A 22,531-nucleotide genomic window follows, 5' to 3' on the forward strand; every position below is an offset into this window, starting at 1 on the left:
TGGTAGTTCTTACGCTCATACAGTTTGGATAATATATATATTATCCATACTATATATATATATGTATATATATATATAAAAAAATTGAAACTGTATATATATTATAATATAATGAAACAACATGTTTGATACTGAGATGTTCTCTCTTTTTAATGCTAGGAAATGTTCCTAATATTTGCGATATTTAATGAAACACCCCTTCATTTGGTTGAAATTATATTTGGAGTTAAAACTCATTAAAATACATCTGCACACACTTCTGGCAACTCGTAAAGCTTGAGATGGCAAAGAACAGTGAACACAGAACTGCTCAACACAAATGCTTGTGTTTCTTTCATAAATTTGAACTCCTAACATTTGAATTTGGAGGTGATGCTTTCATGCTACAGAGACATAATTAGTCCAATCTATCTCTAGAAAATGCTGGTTTTGCTTGAAGTTGCTTTTTGTTAAAAAAAGGAATGTGGGAAAACGAAGAACAGGATGGACAATACCATTAATATATTCCAAGTCTTACTTTCTAATATTGTAGAAATTGAAGAGGGCAAAAATAGTCAACAAAATTAAATAAAGAGAAACAAAAGTATCATCAGTAGAGCAAACTGTTTGAGAACAACTACAGACGTTTTTTCAGGCAGTTGAATTTTTTCAAACCAAGGAATGATAGTATAACTATAAAAGAATAAAGTTGACTGATTTTTTGGAAAGAATTATGACAAACAAACGCTGCATACAATTCTTCATAAAAATGTCCAGAAAAAATGTGAAGTGATATGATAAATCAAAGTATAGCACAGATAAATATGCACAGACTAAACTGAAGCAATTATTTAATCAGCAAGCATCAGGGAAAAATGGAACCCATCATTGCTGGGAAAAGAGTTTAGCATACCCTTTCAGTCAGCATACTTTTGCAGCAATGTTGGGAAAGTTTGTACAGCTGTGGATGGCAGAGAAAACACTGTTCTTATTAAAAAGAACACGGAAAATAAAAAAGAAAACAACAACGCCCATACTTTGCCTACTTGAATCGTTAACAAACAAATAGTCAGTTGTGTCAAACTAGTAGAATGCTTCCTCCAAAGGCAAGGAAGCTCAACAGTTATGGGAGCAAAGAACCACTTGATGATGGATGGCAAAACTATTCAGACAGAGAAAGAAAAAAATCAGAAAACCTGCATGCCTATTAGCTAGTTAAAGCAAAATCATAAGAGAGCATGCCACATAAATGGATTTACTATTAATGAAAAGGCATCTATTGTTGGGGGGATATATATTAATTAGCATCAGTAAATACCTGCTATACTGCTGTGCATACTAGAATACCAGACAAGAAAGGAGTATGGTGCAAGATTTTCCAAGAGGAAAATTCATACAAGGAAAAGCTCTTATTGATTAAAGCAGAGAAGTGCAGTTCACATCAACATCTCATGAACAGTCAAAAACTGTGGTCTATGGGGTAATTTGCTGATTACAATTGCAGACCTTTCCCTGAAGTATATAAAAACAATATTTGGGAAAAATACAAAGAGATTAAAAAGAAATGCAAAAAAATGTTGAGGGAATGGAAATGATCAGTGTGATAACAAAAGACATCAGAAGCATTGGGCCATGCAAAAATTATTTCTTCAGGATGAAAAAGATTGTAATGAAAAAAAGAACGTTTAAGAGTATTTTGAGATCTTAGTAAAACTCTAAAAATTTAAAGTGCAAAACAAAGCAACAAGCAAACATAATTCAGTTACATCACACATAAGCACATCAACGCATCAGCACATCAAATGCAGAATAAATTAAAGGAGCTTAATAGCAGGCCTGAGAAGAAGTGAATTCTGTATAAATTAAAATGAGCATGAACTCAGAATTTGGCTCTATTATAAGATAAAATGTTCATTAGAAGACAGCATTTTTACTCTATAGAGTAAGTAAGACTCAACAGTTTAAAATCCTCAATGCCTTGATCCAAAGGAAGGTGGAGGACAAATGAACTACAACTTTGATTATGAATCTGCTTCCTTTTCCTTTCATCCTGCTATCAATATTCCAGTGATGGGGAGAAATAAATCTACAATCATGCTAATAATGATGAAAAAACTATCACTGGCTGGAACAAAGACTTGAAGCCCTGAAGAGTCCTTGACTTTCAATTTTGTAGCTGTTTTAACATTACCAGGTTTCATATTTCTTCTCTCTGACTGCATGCATTTCATCACTGGAATTCTAAGAAAGCACTAACATATCTTAAATACCAAGGTATAATATGTGCTAGTAGGTGTTGGGGGCTTTCAGGGTAATCACTGTGTTCTTAGTAACAGGCATAGGGAAAATAGGGAAAAATGCTACCTTTATTCCAAAAATTGTTCTTGGTAGTTTTGAATATGGCTAGAGTGGAAGGCAAACGCGAACCATAGCACTTCTTGAAGTCTTGGTGTGAAACATTTAATAAACATTTTGCTTTCCTTTTTTATCCAACTCTAAAATAATCTGACTGAACACACGGGTTCAGTAAAGCATTTCCATTTTTAAATGCAGGGAAAGTTTTATCCCTAAAGCCAATTAAATATTCATAGTAAATCAGCTGGAGAATATTTGTCCAGCTTCTGTGCAAAAAGAAAATAGTGAGCTGATTATGTACTCTGCTTATGGATGTTTTAGGGCATACTAAAGGACAGTATTTTAGCTCAGTTCTGAATGTTAATTGAACAAAGTGCTTAAAGACACAATAAAATGTCTCTAATATTTATTTTATGAGTAGCTTCATGTTCCAAAAGTCCATGTATCCCCTGGGACATAGAACCAGTCTACAAATTAATGCTATTTCTACTGCCTCATTTTAGAAATTCTTTCTACTAAGCATCAGCTAGTAACTTCAGCTTGAAAAACAGGCTGATGCTTTTTCCCCCCCTTTGCCTTTTTAAGGAAAGGAAAAAAACTCTGATTTACACCCCATTTGCTTCAGGATTTATTTTATTCTCATAATCCTCCAACTTTGCTCATGACTGGTAGATTTTATTGTATTAGTATGTAAATCTGATGCTAATGCTATCTATAGGAAATTGAGGTTCATGACATCTCACCATTGATGCATAAAAGCTATGTTATACCCTAGGAAAATCTAGGCTCTCTGTCAGTCAATGGAAAAAAATGCCTGTCTTTGCAGTAAGTGATTCAGTCCATTTGTATTAGGTATCCATCTATACTAGGAGAAAGTAAAACACTCTGGAACTGCCAGTTTCTTTCCTATGATTACAGAGCTGAGACCAGCTGACTAACTCAGACTAAACACCTAATTTCTAAACAAATCAATTAATAAGTATCAGGTATGATATTTCTATCATACTTGAAGTCCTTTTACCTTTAATTTCCTTTCCCTGTTTGGTTGTCTGGCAGTCCTACTGATTTAGGATTATTCAGTCATGACCAACTAAGGGTGCACTCTAAGAGGGAAGAATGAAGCACTCTCACAGCTGTAACAGCACTAAAAATAATGTTAGAAATATGAGAATTACAAGTCTTTTCAACTAAACATTCTTGCAAATCTGTTCGCTTTCTAGTAAAAAAAAAAAAAAATTCCTGGTAAAAAACTAATTCCTGGTTAAAAAAAAATCCATCAAACTAACAGAATCCCCTCCTCCCCTACTCAAATGCCATAGAAATTAAAAGCTTTTGATTTTGGGAAAACTGGGCCAAAAAGAAAGAACAATGCTTTCACTAGAAAGTACCATTGCAGTGTTTCACGAGAATAGAAGGCTTCTGCCTTGTTTTCTCAGTCTCCTGTGAATGTAAAACCTACTGCCACTCTCGGTTCTCCACGTAGTGTAAATTTACACCATGTTTCTTCACTGAAAAGGGAGACTGTGATATACTGTGGGAGTTGTAATCTAGCTAAAGAGAAGACTAGAGATACCTGCATAACGGCAACTCTTATGAGGTACTATGGCAGCCTTTCCAAATAAAAACCACAGCTTTCCATCAAAATAGTTTGATTTTGATTTCTCACTGAAAAGTCAGCAGTTTTTCTGGAGGAATAAATCCTCTTATTGACAAAGTTAGCAGCTGTGCACCACGGGAATATTAGAAAAGAAAACATTTTTCTCCCCTCTGGATTATTTTAAATTGTATTGTTTTCTGTCATTTTTTGGTTTAAGTCCCATTTTAAGTCACTGGGAGTCTAGTCTGTTCATCAACAGCAGTGGATTTTGGCTGAAGTGCCTGGAATTTAATAATTTCAAATGTAATGATAAGATTTCTCCTATAGAGTTTTTCTAGTTGAACCAGATTAAGATACATCTTCAATTTCATCTTGCGTGCTACACAAATCCCCTTCATACTTTCTAATAAATTTACTACAAGGTCTTTTACTTCACAGAAGATAATCTATTCTCTATATGCTTCAGCACAGAAGAACCAAAATATTTTTGAAGTATGCGTTAAGAAATTAGATACATGATTATGTGATATATTTTACATGTTTTTCTTCGAAATAGTTTCCTTATTCATCAGCCATAATGCAATGAATAGCAATGTAAAGTAACAGAAGTACACTAAAAGAATGTCTCTATGCAATGGTAAGAGTTCTACATTTAGCCCGGATGCCTAAAGAGGCTTGCATGATTGCACAGCCTATCTATCTGTCCTTCCTTCCCCCACCTCTATTTGTGAAACATTTTGGTTCCATTTCCAATGAACTGGAAAGAACAACAGAAAGATCAAAGATAACCTTATTCCCACAGGTTTAGTGAAATTCAGCAGGTGGTAGAGTCGGAGAGCCCTGGTGGCGGGACAGGCAGAAGCCAGTGCAGCACCCTCCTCTACCTAGCACTGCTGGCTGCCCCTGCTAAACCCACATCGCTCCGCACTGCTGCTGGCACCAGCCTCTCTGCCCCACCTCATCAAGAGAGCCTGGAGGGAAGGCATCTCACACTAAGGCCCATCCTCTTTGCCCTCAGAAGCATACTGGAGCACACAAGGTTGACTACGTCCAACCAAAAATTAACCACAGTAGTTTGAGTTGACACAGCACGGAAAATACATACTTCTGTCTGCTGCATTAGCATGCTGCCACATGCGTTTTGTGTACAGCCAGCTCAGGACCACACTCAGTGAAGTGAAGCCTGTGGTGAAGGCAGATCTCTGCATGCAGGCTCACTTCTCCCCTCTTGCAGAGGGAGGGATACTCTCTCCTTAGCATTGTCATGGTATGTGCTGAGAAGCTTTAACATGTTTACAGTCCCAAACTTCACTGCCCTAGATTGTTTTATCCAATAAAAAGCACAAAAAATGCACTGCCATTACACATGCTCCACTTTGAACATTGACATAGAGAAGATATTCAGGTGGGGATGGGGTGTTACAAAATCCTGACAGTAGATGAATTTATGGAAATATACTTAAAAAGGAATTCAGGCATTTCTAAATACTGTTTATACCACTGACAAGATCAGACTACACATTAAAGGTTTCATGGAAAAGGCATTCCCTGCCTGAAGTTATGAATTAATCTAGCCCAGCTATAAAATACAATTTTAGATTTAGGATTGTAAAGTTTGGCAGAGTTTAGCCCTGCCAAAAAACATGTCCTGTTTATGCCTTAGGCCTACTGGCACAAGGGTAGAAAATACTTGGTAAGAATTACTGTTCTTCAGAGATCTTTTGAAAAAAATTAAGTCAGACTTGCAGAACTTGAGGTTTGGATGGATCAGCACAGCTTCACTATTGGAATTCTGTGCTTTATGACTATAAGCAAAAATAAATAATATAGGTCATATACAATGGCTGAAGCCATAATCTGAAGCTCTGTCTAAATTCATAAACTAAAATTGTCAGGGCCTGTTTTCTATCCCTGAGGCCATCTGGCATGGTTTGGCCATATCTATTCTATTAAACTCTCTTACGTTTTAAATGGGGTAGCACAACCAAACCACTTACTGGGAATAGACCTGAGCTGACTCTAGCTCATAAACTGTGCTCAGGCATTTTTTCTGAAAATTTTAATTAGCACAGACCACAGAATGCCAGAAATTGTTTTAATAAATTAACAGCATGATTCAAGGCCAGTGCCCAAGCCCAAGTCATAGCACTGCTTAGTTTATAAGTAAAAGTCACTGATCTGTCTGCTCTGATTTACATTGTTGGAGCAATCATTTGCTCAAAGTCATTTTTGCAAGTATAATTACTTTTAGCCTTTTAATATTTTTGAGCTTAAATTAAAGACATAAATACAATCTGGACATATAGAAGTCATCTCGTTTTTGCTATGTTTCTAGTCATAAGTGGTCTTACTTGGTTTTGAGATGGTGTACAATTTTCTAAGCATGTTTCCATGCTTCTTTCCTCAGTTTTCTGTTTATGGCTCTACTGTAGCAACTGTCCTCTCCTCCTAGCCCGTATTTTATTCTGGTACAACTTTCTGTCCCCTGGAAGAAATAAGGGAAAACTACACACAGGTGAATAATGAGGCAGTAAGACTAAAGCTTAATATATCACAATTGCATAATAATGCACATTAAATTTTGTTTTCTGCCTTGATTAGTAATTTACTATCTGACATTCTAACTGCCTAGTCACCATAAAGCAGCTGCCATCCCTGTCTGTTAGTGTTTGCTTTCTTAAGGTTGACTGTGGAAGGTATCCATCCACCATTAGTTCTATTTATGATTTGGTAATCCAGCTATTTTGGTGTCTTAAGTGGGCTGAAAAATCGTGCAAATGCTAAAAACATTTGACTGGGCAAAATACATGCATATTATATTGCAAAACCTCTGAAGCCAATAATAAGATAATACGATTTACTGATGTTAAAAAAAAAAAGTAACAAAAGAGCATTAGCAACCAAACAAGTTGGAAGCATAACATTTTCACGTATGAAGTACACGTTAACTTGTTAAAACAACTACAAAGAAATACAAGGTCCTGTGGAAGTCCTACATAACAGCTGCCTAACTAGCTGCCTGTTAGCTTTACCCAGCCTCTGCCAACTTCCCCAGAAAACTAGCCTTTAGTCCCTACCTTGGGATTTTTTCAGTGTTTAAAGGGAAGGAAAAAGCAAGCGAACTAACAAGGTATTTCAGTTGCTTCATTAAAAATATGTTTGGAAAATTATTTCTAAAATACAACTCTAAAATCCAAAGTGGGAATTTATATGGCCTTATATTATATTACATATACCTTATATTATAATATTCCTACAGAGACTGATTTACACAAATCAGAAGAAAACTACTGTCTTGCAAAAATTGGAGAGAACTTAGCTCACCAAAAGACTCTAACAGTATTTAGTAATTCCATGAGAAATATCCAGTTGCTTTTGTAAAAAACCTCTGATTTATTTTCTTTGAGCATTCACAAAGCTATTCTAAGAGAAAGGGTAACAGGAAATGGAAAACAGGATTATGAGTAGGAGAATGCGAAGTCCTTAGTAGAACCATAAATACAATTTTGTATAAATATAACAGACTGAGAAAATTTAAAAGAGAAACTGAAAAATAATTTACAAGAAAATGCATGTTTTATCGAATATAACCAGTAACTTCCAAGTAAGAAGAGAGAATGGGCACCAGAAAGAATTGTCAAAATGAAGGACTAGAGTTATCTTTATGGTTCCAAGCAAATTAAGAATTATTCTTTCCCAGAGAGATTTTATTTTATGGCTCCATAAAGTTAAGGCTATTAAAATTCAGAATAGTCTTAATCATAATTTTTATATACAATTAGCTTGTTATTGTCTTGTTTCATTCTATTTGTATGGACTTTCTACATTTTTAATAATGTTCATTCTGAATTGCAGAACTTTTCTGTAGAAATGAAAGATTATTTAATAAACTAAGCTTACTTTCTGTTAAGCTTTTATTCACAATATTTAGAAAGACGCATTATGTTTTTACCACATAATATTTAAAACACTAGGTCTACAGGCCTGAGTGTGCAGTCTTAGTTCAGTAGTATCTGGTGCAATTTTCCACTCAGTTACACTAGTTTCATGTTAGTATTTAACTTCATACAAGCGATAATAGCAGTAAATGAAGTAGAGGAGGAATTCCATCATTCTTCCACCTACAGTCGCTCTGTCATTTATAACTGTTCATGCTAATAATTGAAAATTGACTGTAAGAAAGCTATTCTGATTTTATTGCTATGATCTGTGAATCTTAAAAGCTCAGTAAATACAAAGAGTGGAAATATGATTAAATGAGATGTTTTGCATAAAAACATGTTCTATAAACATAATTAATGTAGTGTTTTTTGAAAAAAACTTGAGATGATAGTTGTTAAAAATACCATACTGTTTACAAATATTTAAATTTAATTAAAATATTCTTCATCTTTGCTAAATATTGTTTTAACAGAACTTAGCTCTCCTACTGTGTCTCCTTGCAAACAACATTAGATCTGCAAACAGTGTCCCCACAGTTAAAATGAATTCCTCTAAGGATACCACATGGAAATAGGCAATCCTTACGGTAGGATCAAATCGCCTGGTTTAAGCACTTTACTTCTGCCTAAGTTTAAGGTGAACAGAGAAGGATCGTTTTAATGTAAGTAAGTGCCTAAGACCCCACTGCAGTCTGCTGAGAGAACTATCTGCCTTAAGACCTCAAGAGGCCACTCATCTCTGACCAGCTGTAAGCACCTAAGTTATGAGAACAGAAGCCTCACCTGAGGGCTTTTAAAAGTACCTACCTCCTTTCCTTATTAAATAGTGAATCAAGGATTTTGCTTTAGGACAGTTCATTAGATTCCTAAAATTTGGAGAGAACTCTGATAAACAGGATCCCTATATACTATGATGAACTATCCATATACACTTGTCTGCTTTTTTGGTTACTGCCTCAAAATTGCACTAGAGAACAACTGTGACTTTTATCACAGAAACCTGGAATACTTGGTATTAGGGGGATGATAGGGGACTATCCATCCAAATTAAAATGTCTTTCTTTTATAATATTTCAATAGCAGGAACCATTATCAGTGCATATAAGCAAGTGATTTCAGAAGGGAGGTTACGGATATGTCAAAAAAAGAGCCATAGGATTTCCTTAGTAAGGAGAAACCTCACTTACCTTCTGTATAAGCATACTGAGTCAAGATTACAGCTGTAGAAAAAAGTGGCAGATGGATGGGCCAGCAAAATCTTTATGTCTAGTTATGTTTACCCTACACCTAAAGCATCTACCTCTAAACAAAACACTTACTAAAGAAGCTGTACACATAGGGTTATAACAGAGGATACTGTCAGTTCAGTCTGTGAATGAATAAATGAATGATTCCTGAAAGTTTTATCAATAAAAAGAAAAACTTAGGGCAAGTTTTCTAAAAGAGTATGCCTACAGTTAGGGTCCTTAGGGTATGATCCTACATATGCCCCAAGGCTCTTCAGCTGATCCAGCAAGATATTTTAATACAAAATTAACATTATCTTGTGAGTCCTCTGGGGTTACTTCATATGGTTAGAGTCAAGTGTGTGCTTAAGTCCTTTCCTCAGTCAGAAACAGGGTACTTAGTGCTTTGCCAGAGCTAATTCTCAGGCCTTAAAATAAATGGATGGAGGAATTATTTTTTCAACTATAACAAGCAAGATAGAAGTCCAATTCCCATTTTGGTTTTGTCAAAAATTAGCTCTTTTCCACCATATGCTGTAGAAGTTGTCTGTGTGCCTTGAACTTTTCAAAGTGGATTGAAACTCCAAATTTTGGTCACATACTTTGCAAATGTTGGTTTGTGTTTTTATGTAGCATATGGGATATATATGACCATGAGAACAGAAACTGAAATAACATCACAAATATTATTGAATGAATATTTGCTCTGAGTTTTAGATTAATGCCAAAGACAACAAACTGATTCAGTTTGACTTAATGTTTGTTAACTTGTCAGATTCAACAGTGGTGAACAGCGTGAAAACCATTAACATTACAGATAACACAACTATAGGCTTCTTATAAAATCACAAAGTTGCAATATTGTGCATGAAATAGCTACTTTCTTTAAGAAAATAATTTATTTTCCATAATCACGACAAATAATCTGATTTCAGTTACTGTACATATATTTCCTTGCAATACTCTGGCTGTCCATAAACACTGGATCCACAGATGCCACTTTTGCTGCTATAAAGGAGTGAATACAGTGTAAAACTGCTGTCAGATCCTGAAATTCAAGTTCCTGAAAGAGGAGGAAAGAGAAAGAAAACAGAGAAAAAAGGGAATCATATTCAGGTTTATACACATTTTATGTAAACACAGAAGAGACTGGTCAGCAAACAACAACGGAAATTAAATGAAAATGTGAATCTTAATAGAAAAGTGTAAAGTTAAAAGTGTTATTCTTAAAAGCTATATAACCTTACATTTTTCACTATTATGTCACTTTAGTTTTCACTCTTTGTGCTGCTTTATTGTTGGACAATGAAAACAGATTCAATCTGCAAGAATAAACTTTCAACACATTTTAAAATATTTGAATGAGTAAGGATAGTTGGGGCAGATGTGGTGCTGAGACACAGCCAGAAGGGGGTGAGGAGGACATATACTTTGGCAGCCTCTTGGGAGTCAAACAATCAGACTGGTAGGACAGAGGTAGGACAGAAGCTGAGGCAGTCACACTACGATCACCGTATAGAAATAATGGCTGCATATGAAATTCATATACCCTAATTCAGCAAGAAAGGCAGACTTCCAACCAGTTCTTGAATTCCCTTGACTTCTATAACTTGCATTTAATTACTCGTGCACAAATTACTTTTTTTTTCCCAATTTCCCCAGCCAGAAATGGGGTGATTTTCTGGTAGAAATACAGCAAATATAGTGTAAAAAAACATGTTTAATTTACCTAATACTATTATATGTAAAGTCTGCACCTGGTAAGTATATTGTGTGGATATTTGGGAGGGTTTTTGGTTTGGAGAGACGACATTTGGTTTCAACAGGAAATTTATCTAAAGGCATTGGTTACATAGTAGTTTATCAAGGCACACTGTATATGCTTTCTTTTAAAAAGAAATCAAAGAACTGGGCTTTTGTTTTTCCTATCAGAGTATTTTATGATTACCTTCTAAATAAAATTGCCTCGAACAGTATATCTGGAATTCAAGGTTACTACTCAGGAAAAGCTAATCATCACACCAATTTGGGATCAAAGGCTACGGATTTACTTGGCAGCAGTTTTGCTGCTAATAACGGATGTCTTAAACTGTTAACAGCTATTTATGGCGATTCATTTTGTGACGCTTTACATGCTCAGGAAATCAATCATTGAAATTACTGGAAATATTCAGGAGAAGAGAGTAACACACATGATTAATGACTTCAGCATCAGGCCAAGTTTGCTAAGAAGTGCTTTTGGAAGATGAAGATACTTATGCACATAAACTTCAGCCATAAAGAGTATGATGCATTTATACGGCGCCTTTGATATTTCAGGGCCCCAGAAGCCTGGAGTTACCACAGGTATTTTGAAATTGGACCAGGATGATAGAGGTCATCTTTATGCACTATAACCACAACAACTCTTTTAAGTACCACAAGTAATCAGAAACTCTGCTTTTCATTGTGTCCAGATTTACAGTGCTCACTGAAAGATGTTTGAAAGATTTATTTTTCCATCATGGGATATTTTTTTCCAATGTCTATTACTACCCTATTTCCAACTTTCTTGCGATTAAGCACTCCCAGAGATAAATATCATTTTGTTTTTTTTTTCAATGGCTTTATTTTATTGACTTTTTTCTTTGAGATGCTTAGCTCGATTCCCTCGGAAGCTAAAGATAACGAGACAGGTGTCCTTGTAAACATATTGATATTTGAACATACTGTGTAGCAAATAACAGCTATCTCATTTATGCTACAGTGACAGATAGCTGTATTATTTTAAATAAATATTTTACATATCTCTGTTGTATGATAGAATCTTACTGTCTCCTCTCTATGACAGCAAAGTATTATCAAAATGCTGGGTCACTGTGTACATCCCCAAGGACGGGAGACAATGACTAACTTAGATGTTGATACACAGTAAATAATACTGTGATTCCACTACTGGAAATCAACTTGTGAGCAAGAATGGCAAGACAGGATAACTTTGTTCAGGGAAAATCTGCAAATTAGATTAGCCATATCTCTTTGCTTCTGCTTGGCAGAATCCCCAGAGTAAACTAAATATACTTTGTATTGAAAAAGCTGCACCTGGCTCAGTAGAAATCAAAAATTCATTTGGATTTGTTAGGAAGGCACAGCTAGTAAACAGTGATACTGGACACAATATTTCAATCTAAATAGGGGAAAATTGCTTGATTTCCCCCTTAGACCAGCACTAATCAGAGTTTTCACATGAAAGAAGTGCTCAGCAAAAGTTTCAAAAGACAGGGGCTCATTGCTGATTTTTTTGTACTAACTAGGCTGCAAACAGGAGAATGCAAATTGTGGATACATATTCTGCCTCGCATATTGCAGGAAAAAATAAACAAAACAAAACCCTTGGTACTCGCCTTTCTACTATTCCATTTCAGGAAACAGTCAGGGATCCTGGTGGGGTTGTGAAGAGAACAGGAAGTGCTTGATCAGGCACAAGTGGAAAATAAAGTAAAAAGGGGGGAGAAGGAGCAGGTAACTTCTCAGACATTTGAGGGCTCTACTTCATGCTGAAGATGAGACTACTGATTTTTTCAGTCAATTGTGCACAGGTTCTTTACAACCTCAGGCACATGTATTTTATTGTCTCAGTGATTTTATTTCCCACTAAGCACATTTATTATCGTCAGACAAATGTAATTTCTCATTATTGTCTACTTTCTTCAACATAAGGCGGCAGTAAACAATATTACTATGCAGTAAGAGTGATAGAATGATATTCAACAGGCTCCCGAGATACGCTCTTCCCAAAGTGTAACACGTATTACAAGTGCCTTTATCTTGTGTGAAACATCCAAGAAAGCTACAGGGAAAGGCCTGCTCAGACACTGTAGCCTTGGGACAGAGAAAGTTTTGTCAACCAGCTGTCCTCCTTCCCGTGCTTGCTCAGTGCAGACAAAAGCCTTAGAGGACAATGCTTTCAGCCCCAAGTCCTGCAGAGCATATTTAAGCAGAAACTTTTAGATACATATACTAATCAGTCCTGGGTGGCTCATCATCAGACAATCAAAATCATATATTCTTTTATCTGAAAGCAGCTAACTCAGAAGAATAGATTACGCAAATGTGACAGAAAATTAAGGAAACTTATACGAGGTGTCCAGATCAGATTCAGGTCTTGGGAGACTGACTAATATTCAGCTTTTGTTGCTTTTGACAGTAAAGCTCTGCTTTCAGGGTATGTATAACATTACGTGTATTTGCAATGCAATTCAAACTGCTATCTGACTTCCTACTGCTCAGAAACTCTCACAGTCTCTAGTCAGCCAGGCAAGGTTATCATAATATCATATTCAGCAAGATGTTGCTACCTGTTTATATTTTATTGCAAAAAATTCATAACCTTAACATGATTTAAATGCTGCACTGGACATGCTTCTGCATTATCAAAATGTGAGCTTTCTAGTCTCCTCTAGGACAGGATGCAAAACTATAAGGACTCTTGGGAAAGGCAAGTGGATACTACAGCTTTATTGAAATAAGACAGAGCTGCTTACATAGGGAAGAAGTATATTTTGATAAGATTCCAGCCCGCTTTGTTAAAAAAAGAAAAGTGGAGCAGGAGGAGAGAAAGGAAAAAGGAGTGAGAGATAAAGAAGAGAGAAGTGGGGAGGGAGAGAGAGAGACGAGAGGGGAGAAAGCAAGAGAGAGAGAGAGAGGCTGGTTCTCTCAGCAGCTATAGTTATTTTTTTGTCATGCTGCATCTCCATTTCTGTGGTAAGCTTATTGCTGTTCCTATGAATTGCATAAATGTGAAAAAGTTTAAAAAAGGATATAATATCCCTTGGTTGGAATAAAACAATCTATCTACTGTAGAGGTTCTCATTCTGAAATGTGTTAAACAGCTATGAATCCCTATGAATTTAATGGAAATTACAGACTGACACTTCCAAGATTATAAAATAGTGACAAACACAAAACACTAATAAACTCTAATAAAAACAATAGGAGCATAAGCCAATAATACTGATGAGCCAAATGTGCTATTTTTGTCATTCATGTCTAGTTAAAAAAGAAGAAAATAAAGTAACATTAATGAAAGAGGCAAAACTCTCTCAACCTTCTGTTCTTTCATGCTTGCTAGTCAACAGATTAAGAAATAATTATCCTAAAAGAAGAAAACTCTCTTGAGAACTTAGAGCAAAGTGAACACTTAGGTAATGAGTAATAATTGGCATTCAGTCGCTGAAGTATTCATTTGGGCCTCATACTCAAAATGAGATCTCATTGTGAAAGAAAAATGAAGAGTAAGATGTTGGTGAAAATCCTTTGAGGAATTTAAGCCCAGGAAATCTTTATTATGATTTTTTTTGGCATAATAAACAAACTGCTTATTCTGTTTTGATTGACAGATATGGAGCACGTATGGAAATAAGTTTCTAAACATTTTATTGAATAGATGCATATTGTAAATAAATACAAATTAATATAAACACTGTCAAAAAAATCTAGTGCTATTATGTAACTCTTATTGTTGAAGTTTTCTGAAACTGTAATGAAGTACACACTCATTTTTTCAGTAGAATACAACCCTTAATACAAAACAATACAGGCCTTAGTATATCAGCTTAGGATGCCACAGTCCCACAGTTAGTGCCACGAGGTGCAGCACGCACACCATGTCCTGCAAGGAAGACAAAGCTTTGCTGTGTCATGGCTCCTCTGTCACCACTTGGCTCCATCCTCTACTGTCTCATACCCACCACATTAGCAACTCATTGATGTGACACTGCTGAACATTCAGCACACTGACCAAATGCCCCAAAGAGCTGAGAAAAGCTCCTCTAACCTGATGAGATTTACCTTTTGAATATTAATTTTCTGCTATTATTTCTATCTGATATAACTTATGTATAGTTGGAAGCGGAGCAGTATTGCTAAAACTATGTTTTAAGTGAAGACAGGCTTTATTTTCTCCAGTTAACAGTGCAGGTCCCTCAATTTGGAGGATTATTTTCAAGAGGGATGCTAGTTTTGGGAGTTGTTATAGAGCAGGGTGGCCAAATGGGTGGCTCATGTAAGTACTCTACAGGCAGTGTACCAGCTGATTCACTTTTGAGCACTCTCACGTCTTCAATATTTCATATACAGAATACTGCTTTATGAGACCGAGTGTCAGGTTATGTTAAGTTATCTGTGGGGGTGAGCAATCATGTGAGACCATATGAAGAGAGGAGCAGAGCCCTGGAGGTGCCCTGTGCAAGGCTCCAGTAGGGATGGCCCATGACGGTGGTATCAGAGGACTAGGGTTCCCTCTGTGGCCTCACGCATCAGAAGTGCTCACAGATCCACCTCATCACAGTAGTATTGACCAGAGGATCACAAGTATGAGTGAGGCAGTGGTGCTTGCTGTCTGAGGGATATCTGATGCCCGTGCTGACTGCCTTTACAATCCTGACAGTGGCTCACCAGAGGCAGATGTTGTGGAATAGAGAGTCACATATATCCAAAGCAGAAGCTGGGGTGCAGATTTGTGTGGGCTGAGGATACAGCTTGCTCTGAGAACTGTTATTGTGCTAGTGGATACAGCTTGCAGGCAGCTTACAGAGAAAGGGGAAGAGGACTACGGTTTTAGCTTGGAAATGTAGATTTGGTAGGAAGACAGGGACTGCATCCTTGTTTGGGGAAATGCAGATGCTGCATAGTCCGGTGACATGGGGTGGATATATCTCTTAGGAACAGACCATCTGGAACACGTTTTGTAGGGTAGAAATTTGCCTTCTTCAGTTTTAGAATGTAATGTGAATTTCTCCTAGAAAATAACACCAATGCCGCTTCTTTCAAATGAATGCATTGCTCCCGTAATCTATTTTTCATTTGATACTCTATTTCTCTCCACACCCAGCCAGGCAGACCACTGGGTAACTAATCATTTCATTCACTCTGTGTCACCTAACTCCACCCTTTTGCTTGTTTGCCCCATCTGTGATTGTTGTTTTTTCTTTAATTAGGGTTCTCAGTGTATTTCTATATGTATTTAGAAGAATTTATGGGTGTCTAATATTTCAACAATCAGGGCTATTTCAGTTTACTCTATATCTCCTAATAAGTCGATTAGGTACAGCAAAAGCATTAGAAGGAAGACAGGAAGACAAGAACATAAAAGATTGGATTAAAGTAGTGGGAGGACAAGACTGCAAATCTGTCAGCTGGTACTGACCATATGAAATCTGTACACACTGCACTCCCTGGGATCACTACATATGCACAGCCAAGCAAGAAAAATGCATGCTCTTTTTTGTCCACCTGCCTAGAAGAGCTGAATTTATTATGTACCATAAAAACCTTGCTTGCACAGGCCCATTGAGCCACTACCACACAACGCTTAATTTTATCGATTACTCCGAGAGCTGTTGGATCACCATTTGAACAAGACATGAGCCTGCATAATACAACAGGTAGATAACATAGACACTGATGGATAGCATTACTGTGCCCCGTTTATTCCATGGCTTCTTTAAGGACATCGGCAAGCCTCAGTGTTTATTAGTTGTTGACAAAACTACAAATATTACTACTATATCCTTCAGCATATTATTTCAGTCCTTCAGATTGAAACGATAATCAGACTTTTTGGGAAAAAAAAAGAACAGATAAAGATAGCTAGGATTTTAAGTCTAGTAAGCAGAAATCATCAAAACAGCAGAAGAAAATCTTGAATTTCTGCTATTTTTCTGCTATATATTTCTGCTAAATCTCAACAAGTATGCCAGGGCTTGGAACTGATGGTTGCCATATCATGGTTAAGAAGAACAAATGTATCAGTAGCTCACAGCTTGTTAAGATTGTTGTAAATATGCAACGATAAATTATCAGCAATAGAATGAAGCATGAAAGCTTGTTCAGCTATAAACTTTTAGTTGGCATCCTGTTTGAGTTTGTTATTTGCACAAACAGCAGAATGATAAACTAAAATTGTGCTCTTACCTTGCAAGCAATGATGCCAACAGTCTGTGACAAATGAATTGCAAGTCTATCTATAAATTGTACCTAAATTTTTAATACTTGTTCTACAGGGATCTGGAAGAGTCAGTCAGCTTTTCACTTCCAGCTTGAGTGATTCCAAATGTCACTGTCTCTTGTTAAATCTGGAACACTTGCATTGGCAGATGCAAACTTTGTTAATGCACAAGAAATTCATCTGAAAAGTTGTTCCAGATATGCTTGTCTACGAGCAGCCAACTAAATTAATCTCTTCCAGCAAATATTTACATAAATTTCAAACAGCAATCAGACTGTCCGATCCTGCCATACAGGCAAAGTCTTAACTCTTATCCACCGTCATCTTGTGAATCATTATCAAGCTCTTAAGATGTTCAATAGTAAACTGCCAGATGTCAGCAACAAAAGAACCACGTTAATAGAAATGCATAAGGGTTTGAGTGCTAGATTAGAGCTAAATGTTGCTCTAAGAGACAGCTTTGCTTGTACTTTCTTTAATTTGCCATATCTCTCAACAGTATTAATGTGGAATAAATATTCTGTCAGATGAATACAGTGAAATCTAACAAAAGGAACCCAACTGCTGACGTGTCCTTGACCACGCTGCTGAAGTTTTAAAGAGAATAGGATTTGCTGCAAAACTATGCTGAAGAGTATAATTGCAAAAGCATACCACGATGTATTACTATATCCCCGTGAAAATACAAGTGTTGAGGCCTGAAGTCAGTGAACAAAGAAAACTGTATGTACTAAGATAAATATGTAAGGTTCTCAAGTTATATGCTTAACAGACAGGAAGTGTATGGGACAAAATTTAGCTGAAGCTTTGCTATGGCTCACAATAATCAAGTGACATTATGATTTCTCTTACTGGATCATTCTACTGAACATTATGTTATAGTAGTGTAAGTAGAACACAAAGAGCTGTCTTCAGGCTTGCCATTGTTCCTGTTTCCCACCAAAAATAAGCTGGTCTTGTGTTGAAAGTAGCATGGCCTTAATTTTAATTGCTAGTGACAACTTTTTGAAAATAGTATTTTTCATATCTAAAAAGTACATCATTTGCAAAAACGTCAAATCACTGATGCTGAAAATTCTTTTTATAAGGTTATCCATATTGTTTTGTTTCAAAATAGTAGGAAGATATATAGAAGAATAAAAAAATCGAAGTCTCTTTTCTTGGTTCTTTCCTTGATGAAATATTTGAGACCAAGTTAGTAAAAGAGGAAATTTAGTGAAGAAAGAGAAATAAGCTCTCTTTCCCTTTTCAGTGTGAATGAACTGCAAAAATATAACCATCTTTTCCACAGAATAAAAAAGAAAAGGATTAAAAAACCAGGAAGAAAAGGAAAATGCTCATATGGCTCAATTAAAAAGAATTTTACATTCCAGGTAATTACTCCTTAACTGGGGCAGATAAATTATCAATATAATCGCAGAAGTATTAATCTTGGTTAAAAAGAAGAAAAAAAACCCATAAACCTTGAAAACTCAGTATACATGTTATGTAGGCTAAGAATACCTACTATTATTAAGATTACCTGTCACTTTTCGGTATGGGATCCTGCATTCGGGTACATAAGCTATGTACAATCTTGCCAAATTTTTAACGTTTTGATTGATATTTACCATATCAGCTTTCTGCCAAAGATTACTTCTGTAAATAAAATTTCAGCCAAAATAGTTTAATCATTCCTGAGATGATGTGTGGGGAAAATCTACTATTTTGCCTGCATTAAAAAGCTCTCATGACATTTGCTCTGAAAAACACTAACATCATCAGGTTTCTCAGAGAGATTTGCATCAGGAGGTCATTTTTTATTATTCCTGTGAAATTTGCCCACATTTGTTAATTGGGAAATACAGTTGCCCAAGATATAATTTTCAGTGAGCATGCTCCAGCTTCAGACTTCAACCATGTAGAAATTAAAGACATATGAAGCTGGAGCAGGGAAATCTGGGCATGTCATATTCTTTCATTTTGCAAGCAACTGATTGAAACTACTTTTAGATTTTCTCTTTCAATCACTGTTTGTGTATCTTATACTAACTTAATTCAGGCAGTATTTACCAACATTATTTATGAGAATGTTATGTGGGACTATGCCTAAGCCAAGACAGATCACAACTATTGCTTCTCTCCAGAGCAGTTATCCTATTAAAAAATGGAAAGGGGGCAATTTTGATCTAATCTCTTCCCAACAATCTCTCCCATTTTCTGGAATCTTACCCATCAATCTGGACTTCTCAAACATGACTTCTACCAGCTTCTAAATACTGACAAAACTAACATTAAAAATATTTTAACCACCTATCCTCCATGTTCTGGCTTGTGTTTATAAGCCCACCAAAAAGACATGAATAGGCAGCTCCAGCTCAAAGAATTCAATCTCTTTATTCAAGGAAAACAGTCCCCCATAATCCTTACAAACTCCACACTAACATTATGGTCCCAAAATACTTCATAACTAACCACTGTCTTCCCCCTTTCAAAACAACCACATAAGTACTACTTCATAAAGATCTATTTATGTGCTAAGTTGCAAACACAGAATTTTTTCAGTCTTTTTTTTCAAAAAAATAAGTCTGATTTCCTACAGGAATGAAGTGATGCAATCACATATGTGTACATGCATGCCATTTTTGCTTCATTTGTCTGCACCTTCAAGGGGTGGACACCCTGAAGAAACTGAACTTGCGGAAGTTGCTGACTATCTTTGGGAGGTCTTGTCACCACTGCATGCAGAGGCAAAGGGAGAGCATCATCCTTTCCTGTCCTGATCAGCAGCTGGGGGCAGCTGTCCCCTGGCCACCCATCAAACAAGGGTTATCTAACTGGTTAATACATACATACCTCCAACCCGGCTAAAAAAAGTGCTTTCTGTTTTCCCACTATCAGCGTGGACAAAAATATGCTGTGACTTGGGAACAGGATGGATGCACTGCACTAACTTTTGGGGGACTGCAAGGATTTGGGGTGGAGACATTACTGGAAGTATAGGTAAAGGTACAGTAAGTTTGGGGAAATACTGGACTGGGAAACTGTAGGGAATATGAAGGACCTGAAGGAGACAAAAATGTTAGGAATCTAGGCTTTATTAGTTCCTTTGAGCAGAAAAACACTTATTTTAAAAGAAAAAAATGTTTTTTCTTCATCTAAAATAGAAGTGTACAGTAAGAAGTGCTTTGCTCAAAATTTACAGGAGAAAAACACCTGCAGCTAGTCACCAAGACACAGAAATAGAATTCCCAAATGTGATTTTCCCCCCCAAGTATTCATAAGCATATAAAATTAGACTTAATCAGGTAAATTCTTTTGCAGATTAACTCTCCTGTTTACTACCAAGTGAACAGGCTAAGGTATTAAGCCTTATTTCACCTGCAGTGACTCATTTACTCAGGAGAAATGAAACTTCTGATATTTGATGACATTTCCTGTTTCTCATTATTGGCTGCACAGCACCACCTCCCTCTATGAAATCTTTCTTTCAGTATGATAAGCTGAAGTAGATATTGTACAACACTGTGGGTATCATTGCTGTTTATTTCCTGACTACTCTAACTCTGAAGTCTAAGAAATAATACCATTTACAGCTGTGATAGACATATACCAAAGCCAGAGTGGGGAAGCTGCAAAGCTTTATCCCCAGTCCCATTTAATGTACCCTAATGGGTACACGGCACTGTGCAGAGCCAGTGGTGAAAGGGACAGTCACTGAAATCTTGATAAATACTCACCTACATAGTATCCCTCTGCCCTTTAATGAGCTTTCCCTGTGTTCTTCGAATATTTACAATGACATGTACATTTAGGTATACATCTAGTTACCGGTCTATATGAATCCACATACTTCATAACCATGTATCATCTTCCTTCTGATAATTTCAAGGTACCATACAAACATTCACAAAAACTTTGTGTTTTCACACAAAACTTTGTGAATTACAGATGTGTTTTCATTAGAGGTATGCAAAAGAATCCCATTCAATGTTTTGATAAATCAGCACTTCTAGACAAAAATTGCTGAAAAATTATTACTATTAGAGCTCATTTTTATCTTTATTTTACAAATAATAAGATAATTGAATTTTCATAAAAAAAACCTTACAATTTTTCTAACTAGAAAGTAAAACTTAAGGAGAAACAATTAAAAACATAATCACAATGAATGGAAAATGCAGGGTTTTAAAAAATAATCTTACTGCTTACCACAAGAGTAAAAGGAATGATTCAGTATTAAAGCAATAGAAGTGGGCCATAGCCAATTATCAGCAATGGGTAATCTAACCATTCAGGACACGGATTCAGGGATTCAAATTCACATTTTTACACTAGTATAATCTTACTGTCTGACCTTGACCAAGTTACTTGAACTCTGTGCAACAAATGGTCATGTATAACATGATGATAGCAGTTCTTTTTTTTATGTCCAAGGAGTACTGTGAGGACGACATGGAAATGATCTGCTCCTACGGTCAAGTTATTATAGTACTCTGTATTTTATAGTAGAAATTATATTTTGCAGCAGAGACAAATAATAACTTAGGTTAAGTTCACTGATGAAATACTGAAAACTTTTATGACAGGGAGACACCACAAAACACTAACCTTTAAAACCAAAAAAGCCGTTTTCCTCTGGAAAAAGAGTTCAGACAAACTTTACAATAATTATCTATACATAACTGATGGAAAACACAGTCACATAATCAGTACATTCTGGAATAGTTTACTAATATAGATATACAAAGGAAGACACATTGCATTTGTTATATCTCTATGATAAACAAGAAAGGTCAGAGATTTTCTTACAACTTTTTTTATATATTGGAAAAGACAGGTAATATCAGTTCTGTCTTTGTGTGTGGTCACTAGAGCAAATTATCAGCTTGCAAGTGGCAAGTGACTCTATGAAACCCTATGAAAGAATATTCGGAAAAATGCATAGCTCTTAAGATTTTTTGCTTGCTTGTTTTCACTGACTTTTGTTCCACTAGATCCCAGCTGAACCTCACTCAGCTTCCTCTTCTCTACCATATCACATTCTTCTCATTCCTTTCAAAATTGTGTGACTGCACATTTCCCTTTTCCTCATATTTTCTTGAATCCTTCCCCAAGCTTCTTTGTTCATTAGTGATCTGAGCCTTGATACTCCATTTATCTAAGTTTTATCCCATCCCCTAGACGATGCATACAACAGCATCAAACTGGGGATCACAGGGCAGAATTCGAGCCCAGATGCAGGTGTTAAGCTACACCTACAGATAATGATTCAAATTGGAATCCTGAATTAGAAACTGCTGAAATTCAGTTGGGAATTTGAATTCTAAGTTTCATAACTTTCTCTGATGTTTTCTAGAGGGAAGAAAACAGACACTAGAAATACCTCACATATAGTAGTGCCTGTATGTCACCACTGCTTAATGCCAGCTCCTGCACAGCACTGAGCCCTCTTAACTCACAGTAG

General features: G+C 36.2%; 1 protein-coding gene across 1 annotated transcript in view; it reads right to left on the minus strand.

Annotated features, from left to right (window-relative positions):
- Positions 1-7,323: 7,323 nt before the first annotated feature.
- SNTG2 (syntrophin gamma 2) overlaps positions 7,324-22,531 on the minus strand; it is a 174,858-nt gene continuing 159,650 nt past the window's right edge. Inside the window, exon 17 of the mRNA XM_064508091.1 lies at positions 7,324-10,161. Within this exon, the coding sequence (XP_064364161.1) occupies positions 10,030-10,161 (132 nt within the window). The 3' untranslated portion in view covers positions 7,324-10,029. The remainder of the gene's footprint in view (positions 10,162-22,531) is intronic.

The sequence above is a fragment of the Dromaius novaehollandiae genome, chromosome 3, assembly GCF_036370855.1.
Source record: "Dromaius novaehollandiae isolate bDroNov1 chromosome 3, bDroNov1.hap1, whole genome shotgun sequence".
NCBI lineage: Eukaryota > Metazoa > Chordata > Aves > Casuariiformes > Dromaiidae > Dromaius > Dromaius novaehollandiae.